At 39.4% G+C, this 14,405-nt stretch overlaps 1 protein-coding gene across 1 annotated transcript; it reads left to right on the forward strand.

Moving 5' to 3' along the window:
* Positions 1-1,176: 1,176 nt before the first annotated feature.
* On the forward strand, positions 1,177-11,621 carry cdk13 (cyclin dependent kinase 13). Its single transcript, XM_028434786.1, has 14 exons — positions 1,177-3,220; positions 4,080-4,643; positions 4,721-4,879; positions 4,971-5,110; positions 5,741-5,911; positions 5,990-6,179; positions 6,291-6,347; positions 6,454-6,555; positions 6,634-6,711; positions 7,918-8,034; positions 8,120-8,251; positions 8,324-8,520; positions 9,255-9,752; positions 10,703-11,621. The coding sequence occupies exons 1-14, from the start codon at positions 2,100-2,102 to the stop codon at positions 11,398-11,400; spliced, it is 4,224 nt and encodes a 1,407-aa protein (XP_028290587.1). The 5' UTR covers positions 1,177-2,099; the 3' UTR covers positions 11,401-11,621.
* Positions 11,622-14,405: the final 2,784 nt, after the last annotated feature.

Consider the following 14,405-nt stretch of genomic DNA (forward strand, 5'->3'; position numbering starts at 1 on the left):
GGCAAAAAAACGAGCGATTTCAACATTAATGTCCCTAAGTTTCTACTTTACACGACGTATAAATCATACATCATACTTTGTCAGCTGCCAACAATATCCAAGCAATAAGTGACAAATATCAGTCCCTACAGGATTTTCTCTTTTAAATGTAATTGATTTTGTGACTAATTTGTATTTAATTTGTGGAAATTGTGCAATATAATTTCAGGAAAATAGAGTTCCTTGAATAATTGGAAATGAATGCTGTCGTGGGGAGAAAAAAAGCATGGGAAAGTTGTGATCCTCCAAAAATTGTGGCGTTTCACTGAAATTGTGTATTTAGATATCTGAGCTGATTTATCTACAACTGAATTATTTGGTCATTTGGACAATAATTATATTTCTTTCTGTTTTTTTTTTAACTTTGTCTTGCAGGCTGAATTTGATGGTCTAAAGCAGTGGTTCACAAACTTTTTGTGTCCAAGGTACACCAAAGGACAAGTACAAATCTGAAGACACACCTATTGTGCAAAATAGCCATTATAACACGTGTTATCACTCATATCATGTACAATATCTGTAAATGTGCATAATTATCTACTAATGCCAAATAAAATGTGACAAAGACAACTATATTAATCATGAAATATTTAACAAAATATAAAAAAAAAAAAAAAAAAAGTAGGTATAGAGTTTGCCTTTGTATTGTGAAATGAGTGCATGTAAAGTAGTAAATTTAAAAAAAAAAAAAATCATTATTTTTGTGTAGTATGTTGCAAATAATGTATGGTTGTCACAAATGCCCACGGCACACTCGGACTTGCCTCGTGGCACACCAGTGTGCCGCGACACACCGTTTGGGAACCACTGGTGTAAAGGGCTGAATTTCACCCCTGGCCTTGCGTTTGGCACAAGTTTATTATTATGTTTTATAATTTTTTATGTTTATTCGTTATTTATTATTGTCTGCACGACAGCGTGACAAGTGACAGTATTTATGGAACTTCACATTTTTCCATTAGTTATTGAAAATACTTGGCTTACACGTTAATGAATAATAAAATAGAAAAAGCTAAGACTTTATATGAATTTAAAGAAAGATGTTTTTTTTCTTTCTTTTTTTTTTAACCCCTCTTTAGTTTTCTTATTTCCGTTCAGAGTTTTTGTGGATGACGCTGCATGTAATCACGGTGAGGTACGCGGCTCCCATTGGCTGCCACAGACCCACACGGCCTGTAGTTTGAAAGCTGTCTGGGCCTCAGAGGATGTGCTTCTAGCCACACGGCGAACAAAGTTATTTCGTTTTCCATTGAACGCGACACTACACACGGACACCTTGGCTCAGCGCTGGATAATGATCCCACTGAAGGAGGTTTAAACCCTCCACTGGACGTGTAATAGCTGCTTTACCGCTCAGCGCCATTTTTAATGCAAAAATGACTTGGCTTCAACTCGTCGCATGTAGAAAGCAGAGCTAGCTGGCTAAAGTTGCTGGCGGCGGCTAACCAGCTAGCTCGCGTGTTATCCACTTCCTCGTAGCTGACAAGTGTGATGGAAGACAAGAAGTTTATATGAAGAGGGGGATTTTTTTTTTTTACAACATTGCTGCTTCGTGTTGAATGGATTTACGTTTATTTTTGTGATTCTGTTGAATAAGTTGAGTTTAAATCTGGGCCCTGTACTCGGACCATGAAGTGGAATGCAACTGTGTAGCTCTACACTGTTAACTGGCGAAAGCTAGCCGGCTACTTATACTAGCGTTAGCTAGCTTCGCAAGGAGCTCACCGTCCTGCCGCACAATGGTAGAGTACCAACGGTTTTTCGTTAAACCGCTCATTGGGAGTTTATTGTGATAATGGGATTCTATTTGGACCAAGTGCCATAGATAACCACCAGTAATACTTGACTTATTTCGGAACTTCGGAGATGTTAGCTCTGTGATGCTAACGTTAGGTCAAGCTGCTTAATTGTGAATCCTCTGTAGCGACAGCTAACTAGCCGGTTACTTAGCTAGCCCAATGTTTTGTTCAAATACACGGCAAGACACGGCTTTCGGTGAACAGAACGTGTAATTCCGTTCTTGGCGTTGCTATAGCGTTTACTTTTTTTTTTCTTTTTAAATGCCTAATTCGGTGGCTCTTCGGGAGGCTCGGGATCGTAGCCCGTCAGAACAGAGGAATGCTAACAGCCAGAGCCGGCGGGGCAAAGCTGGGGCAGCTCAGAGAGAGCGGCACAGAGAGAACAGGCGCTTCTCGGCCTCTCGGCGAAAGAAACGCAAACAATTACGGAAAAGAGCCCCGTGGAATACAGGTTCAGCAGTAGCCCCTGAAAACAGTCGAAGAGGTACTATCGAAAAAGAGGTTGAACTTCGCACTTTGGTAGAATACGATGATGTGAGTTCCCAGTCTGAGCGGTTTTCTGGGAGTCCCTCTCCTAAACTGGACCCTCTTAATGACAGTCTGTCAGTGGATCCTCTTAGTGATGTGGATTTGGGAGACAATGTTGAGCCAGCCTCACTTGGAAGAAGTCTTTTGAGAGACAGAGGGGCAGTCTGCATCAGCAAAAATGAACCAACAAGAGGGCTTCAGGAGAAAAGCAGACAAGAGCCAGTTCGGAAAAAGAACCGTAAGAGTCGTGAGAGAGATTCTTCTAAAGTTAGAAGCGGAGGAAGTTTAAGTAGCTCTAAAAGCACCAGAGACACCACCAGAAGCAGTGACAGAAATGGTAAAAGAGTGTCCACCACATCCCAGTCTTCACAATCTACAGAAAAAAAGGACAAAAGCCACAAAAGCAAAACAAAATCTGAAAAAGAGACTCCATCTGCTTATAGAGATGCACCACAGTCTTACAGAGATGATAGAGAAGACCTCAGGGCATACAGGAGAAGTCCTGGTTTGAAAGCAGAAAGTCCCTATGGGACATCATATACTTATAGCTACCAGTCTCCTGGTAGGTACGGTCAGCTGATTTCCAGACGAAGTCCAACTTATGGTGGGAGCAAGAGACTTTCTCCCAGTTCTACATACTACAACCGGGATGGAGATGCCCAAAAGTCTCCCAGTGTATATTCCACCAACAAAAGGAAGCGGTCACCTGCCAGTCCAGCCAATCGACGCAGGTCACCAAGTTATGGTCGACGCAGCCCTTACGAACAAGGAGATTATGGTTCAAGTCCCTTTGGAAACCGAAGGAGATCACGAAGTCCATACAAGAAGTCACTGAGTCCAAGTCCAGATGTCAGGTGGGTTTTAATAAGGTTAGATGTTTACTCATATTGTTGGTCTGTTCATCTACAGATTTATTCATAGATTATTCTGTAGAAGTTTTCTTTTGAATTTGACTTTTCTTGCATGTATTATGCACTTAAACATAATTTTAATTCAGCACTGAATTTACCCAATTTTACCAGGCCTGGGTGATATATTATTGTTTTTAACTAAAATTTTAACTTCATGTAAAACTTTTAACATTTGAAATTTTATGTATTTTATTTAAACAGATAGATTTAGAAGTTCTACAAACTAATACAACCTGTGAGCAGCTATCAGCCTCAGTTTACATACATGGCTGTCACACACCTCTTAAAGAGGCCACCCAGTTTGCTGTTTACAACAGCAACATTAAAAAAAAAAAAGCGTAGCATACCTCAGTACTTAGTGCACCCTAAGAACTGCATGTAAAGTAGACCTCTCCTGAAACAAGCCACGTTATAGAACTTGCTAACGCGTGCTGTCCTTAATGAGAGAAAAAGCCAATATTAGCACAAAGTGATATTGTGTAGCTGAGTGTTATTTAAAGTGCTTATCACATTTTGCTCTGGTGATTTACCGTAGTTATTTCTGGTAAGACCTTACTGAAAAAAAAATATTACGGTTTATATTGTATATTGCATTTTAAAGAGAAAATAATACTTTTTTTATCCATATCACCAAGTACGCTCAGTAATTTTACTCTGAGTTTTGAATTTGTTAATTTTAGTGTATTATTTTCTAGATATTCATTTTTTAGATAGTACGTTTTCTAAAAACATCTTAGCTTTAGACAGTTAAAAGCTAGTTCTAAAATGCTTATTTGAACCAGACTTTTCCTTTCTTTTTCAGACGATCTGTTCGGTCACGCAGCAGAAGTCCTTATTCCTCGTCAAGGCATTCACGTTCTCGCAGCCATCACAGGCGCTCACGTTCTCGCAGTCGGCCCTCTAGTCTTTCACCAGGCACGCTTACCTTCAAATCCAGTCTAGCTGCTGAACTGAGCAAGCAGAAAAAGGCTAAAGCAGCTGAAGCTGCTGCCAAAGCCAAAAACTCAAGCAGCACATTTACTCCTACCAAGGGTTCTTCGGGTACCCGTCAGCCAAGCCCGAGAGCAAATCACACATCCAAGAAAGGGCACCCTCCCTCTCCAGCTCAACCACAGAAAGGTCCTAGGACGCCCCCAACCAGCCAACCTCAATCACCCTCTGACAAGCCAAGCAGGAGAACCATGGAGCTCCACAGCAGGGATGAAAAGGGGAAAGAAGAGTCGGTACATCGAGATAGGAAGAAAGCACCAGCATCTGCACCAGTTAAAGAAAAGGAAAAAGAAAGAGCCCCATCTATACTCATCTCTAATTTGTCATCACTGCCTTTGCCTCAAACTGTTTTAGAGCACATGGACAAAGCAGAAGGGTACGTCCTGCTGTAGACTTGTTTTTAATGCTATATCTGATAGCGTGGTTGATATTATGTAATCTTATTTTTTACAGTTTGAAGGAAAGTTTACTCTCAGGGAAAAAAAAGATGGAGAAGAAGGCTCGTCAACTTCTGTCCGACTTACCTTTGCCTCCTGAACTACCGAGCAGTACATCCTCCCCCTACAGCCCACTAGACGAGAAAAGGTCTCTAACACCTCGTCGGCGACCAAAGTATGTTCCTCTGCACAATGAAATGTTTAAACCGGTTGTTTTGTAGTTTTTCTGTCATTTTCAATAATGTCTTTTGTCTTTAATTTACTAGAATGTGTGGCCCAAGGTATGGTGAAATCAAAGAAATTGAGATAGACTGGGGAAAGCGGTGTGTGGACAAGTTTGAGATCATTGGTATTACAGGAGAAGGAACCTACGGTCAGGTATACAAAGCTAAAGACAGAGACACTGGTGAGTTTGACTCGGTTTTACACACACAATGTTGTCATGTATTCTTTAAATATTGTCAATAGAGATGCACCGAAATGAAAATTCTTTGCTGAAACCGAAAATTAAGAAACTAAGGCCAAAAATTGAAACACCAAAATAAATTATGTTAATTATTAGTACCATTGCATTTATGGCTATTGCTGTGTACTAACCTCACCAGAATCAAGGCATCGCCACTGCATACAATGTTAATGCTTCAGAGAATAAATAGATTAAGAAATATATGAAAATATGTAATTATCGCCAACATTTCAACAATAAACTTTATAAAATAAAATACAACAAATTGTTTAACTTGACCTCACTTGTGTACATTGAATAATAATGTACAGGCCTGTAACTTAAAGATAGTCAAATTAAAAATGTTTTCTCATCATAACACAAAGTGAATTTAACTTTTTAAGTCACTTCCTCTTCTCATTGATGGGCTACAGCATTGCAGATGTTGGTGTTTTGTCATCCTAACTATGTTTCGTGATGATATTTTGGGCCATTTTTAACGCATCACTAATTGTCAGTAATAAACATCTTTTGCGTGATGACTTAATCCCAGTTTGGTGTTGAGTGTTAGTTCTTTCCTTTGTTCCCTAGCTGAAATGGTGGCTTTGAAGAAAGTTCGACTGGACAATGAAAAAGAGGGTTTTCCAATCACAGCTATTAGAGAGATTAAAATTCTGCGACAACTGAATCACAAGAGCATCATAAACATGAAAGAGATTGTCACAGACAAAGAAGATGCGCTGGACTTCAAAAATGATAAAGGTAGTTCATATATTGGCTTTTTTTTTGGTGTTTTTATGATGTTGGTTAGTTAGTGAGTGACTTTTCTTTCTGTTTCAGGTGCTTTCTACCTCGTGTTTGAGTACATGGATCACGATCTAATGGGTTTGCTTGAGTCTGGTCTTGTTCATTTTAACGAGAGCCACATCAAGTCTTTCATGCGGCAACTACTGGAGGGCCTCGATTACTGCCACAAGAAGAACTTCCTGCACAGAGATATAAAGTGCTCCAATATCCTGCTCAATAACAAGTGAGACTACTGGAATACTTTTCTGCATTGATCTAAAAATAATGGTCCTCTTGTGCCTCATGACACAAGCATTTCCAACTCTGAGAGCATCTCTTTTTTCCCTCCAATTAGAGGTCAAATCAAGCTTGCAGACTTTGGTCTTGCTCGACTCTATAACTCTGAAGAAAGGTGAGAGTTATCAAATGAGACCTGTTTTATTTTTGAAATCAAAAATGTATAATGTAACTATTGTTATTTCTTGCCTGTTTGTAATGCAAACCGTTTTCATTTCTAGTCGACCATACACCAATAAAGTGATCACACTATGGTACCGCCCACCAGAGTTGCTTTTGGGAGAGGAGAGGTACACACCTGCTATAGATGTGTGGAGCTGTGGGTAAGAGTGCCAGACATCTGTGTCTTTACTATAACCAATGATTGTCTTCTAACAGTGCCAGTTTCATGTCTGTTACAGGTGCATCCTTGGAGAGTTGTTCACCAAGAAGCCAATATTTCAGGCTAACCAGGAGCTGGCTCAGTTAGAGCTTATTAGGTGAGATCTTTTATAGGTATAGGACACAAATTGTGCAAAAACTAGGATGAAAAATCCCTAACACAGGCCTGGGTGATATATAAATTTATTTTTTTTAGATTAATTTTTTATTGTGGATCATTTAAAAATCTTTTGCTATGGCACACTTTTTCTCCCCATGAGCTTCCCTAGTTCCCCCTCCCACTTGTTTCTCTCTAATACACAACAGACATATGGTTCAGAGTTGTTCCATGCAACAAGTCATGTCTCAAGCCAGAGGCAGTGGATAGGCTGGTTTTCCTTGCCAAAATTTGTAAAATATATAAACAAGTACAGACCTTATATTCTGCAGATCAACCAAAATGTGATGCTAGTTCATGTATTCAGGGATCCAAGTGCCACCGTTCATCTGTAAAACAAAGTTTAACAAAAGTCTTAAGTGTGCACTTCATCAATCCTCATATTGGGAGTTGATTTATTATTTATTTGCATATGATATGCTGTGCTACATTTTTGTTTACAGAAGTGTTTAATTCAAGAAAGAGGTTTTTCCACCTCGAGGAGGCTCTTTATTTGAAAATGTATTCTAAACAAAGTGCAAGATATAGTTATTAGAGAACTACAAAGATTTGGAGTTTTTCACTAAGAGTAAGATGTAGTGCAGTGCATGTTTGTGCCATTTAGCCCTGTAAGTGTTTGAAAAAGTCATTATTTAATGTTTTTCTTCAGGTTAAGTATTGAGAGAATTCTTTGTGAAAATAGTGCAGCTATTAATGTGAATGTTAACAATTTAGTCTCCGTACAAACTACAATTTGTTTTATTTTTTAACAAAAGAGCAGCCGGCACTTTAATACCAGGTGGTAAATAGTGGTTAATTTTAGGTTGAATAAAATCAAAACTTCTTTTGAGACATCTGTCATTTGTACTTTTTTCCATTTTAAAAAGTAGGGGGAAAGATCTGGATTTTTTTTTTAAGGCCATAAACTGCCAGCCCTACCCTGGCAGTTTGAACGACTAAATTTAGCTCAGTCACTACACCGTGTCCTAACAGGGTTCTCTTTATTCAGATTTTCTACATTGAAAAATCTAATTAAAAACATGGCCATTTAATAATTTGCCTTTTCTTACTGTAAGCAATAAAGAACAGAAATGTGGAATGAAGCATGCATCTTGTCACATGCTTCGATTTGATTTTCCATATAAATGTTGTATAAATGTCTCCTCAGTCGAACATGTGGTAGCCCCTGCCCAGCAGTCTGGCCAGATGTAATCAAGCTTCCCTTCTTCAATACCATGAAACCAAAGAAGCAGTACAGGAGACGGCTACGAGAGGAGTTTGTCTTGTAAGGCCATTGTATCTCCTCCTAATTACGTTAGAAGTACTTTCTCTGGAATTCATTATTCACATGATTTTCTGCTTGTGTTTAGCATTCCTCCGTCTGCCCTGGACCTATTTGACCACATGCTGAACTTGGACCCAAGCAAACGCTGCACAGCTGAGCAAGCACTCTGTAGCGAGTTCCTCAAGGATGTTGATCCAGACAAGATGCCTCCCCCAGAGTACGTTGACCACAAAATGTACACATTTATTCATGGGGTTCATGCATTAACCTTTGTCAACTGCTACTGCAGCCTCCCTTTGTGGCAGGACTGCCACGAGCTGTGGAGTAAAAAACGCCGGCGGCAGAAGCAGCTGCCGGAGGAGCTCGCCGCTCCAAAGGCTCCTCGGAAGGAGCTGGGCCTTGACGACAGCAGAAGCAACACTCCCCAGGGATTCTCAGCCTCTGGAGGCATGAAATGTCAGAATGCTGCTACCTCTGCGCTGCTCGGTGAGTTGAAATGTGCAATAGGAAAAAAATCTAAGAAAAGTATCATGACAGATTGAAAGTTTCACGCAAATAGGATAACGTACAATTACAGCAGTGATTTTTAACCTTTTTTAAGCCAAGGTGAATATTTTTATTGAAAAAAATCCCAAGGCACATCACCAACCAATTCTTTGTAGCTTATGTTAACAATATAGTCATTCTTATCGAAGTGTCTTGAATAGGAAATAAACTTTTTATGATGTTTAATATTTCTACTTTCTAATAAAAAAAAAGCAATTAACAATCTGCCAAAGTGTTTTTAATAGGAATCAAATGATCAACAGCAAAAAATCAATTATGATTTTTGATTTTGCCAGCAGACAATGGATGGATGATAGATATATTTATTTTTTCAAATAAAAAGTTTAGTCTGATATGCATATAAACAAAATATTAAATATGATTAGAACTTATTACTAATAATAAATACATGTACAATATATTTTTATAGTTCAATTTTGTTCTGTGTGAGTCTTAGTTTTCAAAAATGTTTTTTAGACCAAATAGGTGAAATTAAATAATTTCCCACGGCACACACGGGGATGAAACACCCTGAACCACTATATATATATATATATATATATATATATATATTCACTGTTAACCTTTGCTCAAATCTTCCAAAAAAAGGTCATTAGACTTAAAAAAAAAAAAAAACTTTCCCAAGTTTATCAAATTTTTGTTTGCTGTTGCAGACCCTAAAGGTCCAAACTCACAGCTCACCCAGGAGCAACTGGCAGTGCTGCTGAACTTCTTAGGTCAGCCAAAGAGTTCTGTCAGCACGTCCCAGTTAGTCCAGTCCATGAGCACAAAGGTCAACCAAGAGACTTTACAGCAGCTTTCTAAAGCTCTGCCACCTCCCCCTGATCCCGTTGACCCACCTAAACCCGCACCAGCCAAACCACCTCTTCCGTCAGTAGCCCCAGCAGGAGTCCCCCGCACACCCCCAATGCCTAAACCACCCTCGCCTCCGACATCGGCTCCACCAAGCATTCCAGAGGGCGAGGCAGCAGCTGCCACACAGACGGCCATGACGATGCTGCTCGCTCAGCTCCTCCAGGCTCAACAGGCTCAGAGGCAGGAGGCCAGTGATGGTGGGGAGGAGGCAGAGAGCACCAGCTGCAAAACAGCAGCTGCACCTCCTCCACCTCCAGAAGTCAAACAGCCCCCAGAGCCCAGCCCCGTCTCTCCAGGTAAGCCAACGCTTCGTATCAAGCCAGGTGGAAACCAATCAACATTCAGGTGAATTGATTGAAATTGAACGGTCTCTCATGTGGTCACGGTACCAGTAAAAGTCTAAAGCATGTGATATGATTGAGTTCTGTCCTAACTTTTTTTTTTATATGTATTATACATATATGCAGCAAATGTGGGTAAAAATTGGGAAATAAAAAAATGACAGATGTAATTATGAAACATACAATACAGTAGAATGTTGCTGTCAGATTGTCATTTTAATATTACAAAAAATGTGTAACTATCAATAAAAAACCAATACTGGTTTCAACTGATATGTTTTTTTTTTTTTGGTAAATATCACCAATCCCTTTTTTTTTTTTTTTTTTTTTTTTTTTTTAAAAAAAAAGATCCAACTGCTGAAGTCATGTATTAACCTGGTTTTAGCAGGAAAATAAGTTAAACTTTAAGTTAAAGCAGGATAATGTAACCTGACCACTCACTGATAGAGCTGGGCAATATATCGAGATTCAAGATATATCGAGTTTTCCATTTTTGCGATATAGAAAATTACAATATCGCCTATATCAATATATTTTTATTTTTTAGCTTATTTTTTCGTGAAAATACTTGTTTCAGGAGCAGCTGCTTTCACTACTTCTCAGAGCAACATGAAAAGCAAAATTAGATGGTTATTGAGTGCGTCCAAACACAGACCTTCCCCTAAACAAGCCACACTGCAGAACTCACTCGCAAGTGCTGTCTCTTTGAGGAGAAAAAGCCAAAAGTGGCACATAATGTCCCTGTGTGCATCAGCAAATTTAGCCTCAAATTGTTTGTCTAGTAAGACTTTGAGTTAAAAATGTTGATTTATATTATATATCGGCTTTTTGAGAAAAATATCGAAAAGTGATTTTTGGTCCATATCACCCAGCCTGACTCACTGATACTCACTGCTCTGTTGCAGTGTCTGAGGTGGGCGGAGTTTCGATCTTGCCACCAGACCAGAGACCACCTGAGCCTCCAGAACCCCCTCCACATGCTGACCTGGACTACAGGCAGCCACCACCGGAGCCCAAGATGGGCCACGCTCCACCCGTCACATCGGCAGGTGGTAGTGATGGAGGAAGACCACCAGAGCCGGACTACCCTCCTCTCCCTACGGCAGAGGCCTCTGGGTATGGAGCAGAATACAGCCATCCACCCCTTCCTCCTTTCACTCCAGCAGGTTTCGGGGACAGCTATATGGGTCACATGATGGGCGGAGGCCTCCCCGCTCACGCTCTGAGAGAAGTGTTCGGTGGACCAGGGCCGGGGGCCCCATCTTCGGCTCCTCCCAGGATTCTTGCGCCGTGTCGCCCCGATCCGTTTCCTGCGGGTCCAGGAGTTGCGGGACCTGGCAGTATGGTGTTCACAGGAGACAAGGATCACCGCTTTGAGTACAATCACAGCCCTTTACCTGTAGATGGACCGGCCAACCCAAACACAATCCACCTGTACAACCACGCCATGGTTAGAAAGGACGGGGTACACCCTCCACCCCCCATCCCAGCACCAGGACAAGCATGGGGCTCCCCGTCCCAAGTCGGAGCTCCACCACTTCCACTCAGCTTCGTTCCACACGTAAACTCAGCAACAATCAGAGGACGAGGGCTGCCTTTCTGATGCCTGGAGAGGTCCGACTGTGGGTGGAGCCTAACAACAGCAGAATGTGGAGATGCACATTTAGTTTGTAATAAGTTAAATCCGTGTTGTACTCCTTCAGTCGGAGACGTACAGTCCGTTCCAGGACAGTTGTTCAACTTTGGAGGAGCTTTTGTCGCTCATACCATTTTCATATTTTTTGTAATTATTCTGCTGTCTTTTAAATTAAATGTTTACCTTTTTTGAAGTGTACATTTATCCAGGCCAGCTGACTTTTCCAGTTCAACATTAGCCTTTGTGTATTTGCTCCAGGGCAGTGTAGTATTAAGGTTTTGCACTACTGATCAAAGTAGACCTAATCTATTTTACCTGTGAAAGGAAATGAATGCCGTGCTTCATCTGCACTATCATGTTATGGCTGAAATGTTGCTGGTTGGATTAGCGTCTGGAGAGCTACGCAACGAAGAGGATTGTTAGCACTTGGGGACATCAATTTAGACAGGAAGGCTGTTTTTTGAATTCCACATGCCTTTTTGCCACTAGCTGTTGTAAAATGAGAAAAACAAAGATAAATGACTTAAGTTCTAAAAGGAAATTGTGTTTTTTGTAGTTAAAAAAAAAAAAAAAAAAAAAACCTCCACCTTTTTGGCAACGTTTATTAAAGAGATGCCAACGGCGTGACAAAGCAACGTGCTCAGTGATAGCTGACTTTAACACGCCACTGGATGGCACTGTCCTGTCAGATATGGATGCACATGCTGACCTAGCATTGGCACCAGATAAATATAATCCGTCTGATGCAGGTTGACATACAGCTGTAAATAAACTTAATTGTCAGTCTCTCAAAGTAGAAGAAGAAGAACTGAGCTCCAGCGCCATCTTATCCCTTTGTAGAAAACAACCTCCTTCAGGAAGTCAGGATAAAGCAATACATGACACAGTTTGATATTTTGTCACAAGAAAACATTTGATGCAGAGTAGAATGTCAAGAGAGAACAATGAATAATCACTGCTCCCAGTGGATTTAGCATTACACTTTGCTGCCTAATAGAAATCTCACATTTATATGCAAACTATCACTAGACTTTAATGTCCTGTGCACCATTGTAATCTTAAATATGTTTATTTAAAGTAGAGCTGCACAATTATTATTTTTTTATCAATATTGTAATCATGATTATAGTCACAATTATTTATCATATTAGGGAAAAATCTGCGTTTTTATTGACCTTTTAAACAATGTGTGCAGTCTGCAGGGCAAATTAAGCTTTAAAATGGAATAATGATAAAACAATAATTTAAAATTAATTAACCCAAGAATTTAAAATTTACCAAAGGCTAACTGAATAAATACACTATTGCAGAGTGCAGAGCCTGTGTTTTAAATATAAATATTGCAGATCATGTTAATTTGTTAGTGGCACGATTCAAATTTGATTAATTGTACAGCACTAATTTGAAGTGAGTTTATTTCAGTTTTACAAACCTTTAGGTATACTTTCAGAGATCAAATGTCACGAGCTTCCACTTTTATTGACGGATTAACAAAAAAAATCATGACATCTGCTTTCTGTTTTGCAACTCAAATCCACATCTGAATGTGTCCTACGTCAAGTTTGGGATGATGAAAATGCGATTATCTCTGAGCGATTCTGTTCTGCAAAGCTCATCGGTATTGAGATTGTTCGCTTGTCTTGTGATTAATACGGCGAGGATGATAGATTGTGGAGAATTAACGTGTGCTTGAGTGAAACACCCAGCATGGATTTATGTCCATCCACGCTCTGCATACATGTGTACCAGAGGAATTCCAACATGTATTTTCAGTGCTTTGCAATAGTCTATAACACAGGCCTCGACTACTACTGCTGCTGCTGCTGCTTCTACTTCCTGCTGCGTTTATCTCTTCAGTTTGTCTTCAGCAGGTGAACCACATGCTTCGTTGGATTCAGGTGAAAGTGAATGACCTTTGCAGAACCATTCGACCACTTTCTACTTTTCAGTTCTTGTTTCAGGTAAGGTGAATAAACCATGGCTGGGTTGTTTATTCTGTTCCTGTTGACGCACAACGACTTGCAGTGATTCTTGTCATTGCAAGCCTGTGTTTTCATATTGTAGGGATTGCACTTAAATACAGCGGCACAGAGCCATGTAGCTTACTTAATTCAAATACATCCATTTTTAATTGTTAATTCATTTTTGCATCATATTTCATGACTTTTCCTAATTTGATGGGTACAATTGACGAAGCATAAAATTATGATATCTTTTCAATTTGCTGGATACATATTGCGCGCATTGGTGTTCCACTGGGGCCGATGCTCGACCCCATGCTGTTTTAGCCAATAGTCAATTATAATTTTAATCGCATAAATGGTAATTCATTACAATTGTGGTGGAATTGTAATTTTAAAAATATGTTGCTGTCGCGATCTTTCAGATAATTTGACAATAAAAATTCTATAAAAATTGTGAATTATAATTGAATGCTAAACTGGGGAACCATGTTACAGTTTAATTATGAAAATACGTTTCTTATAAAGATTCCCACATTTTACAATTTAAAGAATATATAAATCTAGGGGTATACCGACACAAAAAAGGCTCAGACGTCCACACATAAAATATTAAAACCTATATTTTAATTGCTTAGGAAGCCTAACAGTGTAACCAATAAATAGGAAAGAAAAAATGATAGAAATTTGTCTTTAGTGTATTTTACAGCTGATTTAGGACCCGTTATCATAAGAGATGCTAACATAAAGCTAACACAAGAGGAAATTTAACTTTTATTAGGTTATTTATTTCAGGCTCAGTAATTGTGATTAATTGTAATTGAACTTTCTGAGGATGAAAAATAATTGTAATTGGAAAAAATGCTGGTCACTGTAATAATAATTGAGTTGTAATTGAACATGGGTAATTAAAAATGTAATTGTAACTGAAAAAAAGTAATTGACCCCAACCATGGTTTTAGCTGTGTAAAACGTGTCTGTCTGTATGAAACCTGTGTGTGACCTTACATC

Source organism: Gouania willdenowi, chromosome 20, assembly GCF_900634775.1.
Source record: "Gouania willdenowi chromosome 20, fGouWil2.1, whole genome shotgun sequence".
NCBI lineage: Eukaryota > Metazoa > Chordata > Actinopteri > Blenniiformes > Gobiesocidae > Gouania > Gouania willdenowi.

Bases quoted from the DNA above. Each gene is read 5' to 3' on its own strand.
- cdk13 (XM_028434786.1), top strand. From the start codon at position 2,100: ATGCCTAATTCGGTGGCTCTTCGGGAGGCTCGGGATCGTAGCCCGTCA. The intron at 3,221-4,079 runs GTGGGTTTTAAT...TTTCTTTTTCAG, and splicing joins AGTCCAAGTCCAGATGTCAG to ACGATCTGTTCGGTCACGCA. The intron at 5,111-5,740 runs GTGAGTTTGACT...TTTGTTCCCTAG, and splicing joins AGCTAAAGACAGAGACACTG to CTGAAATGGTGGCTTTGAAG.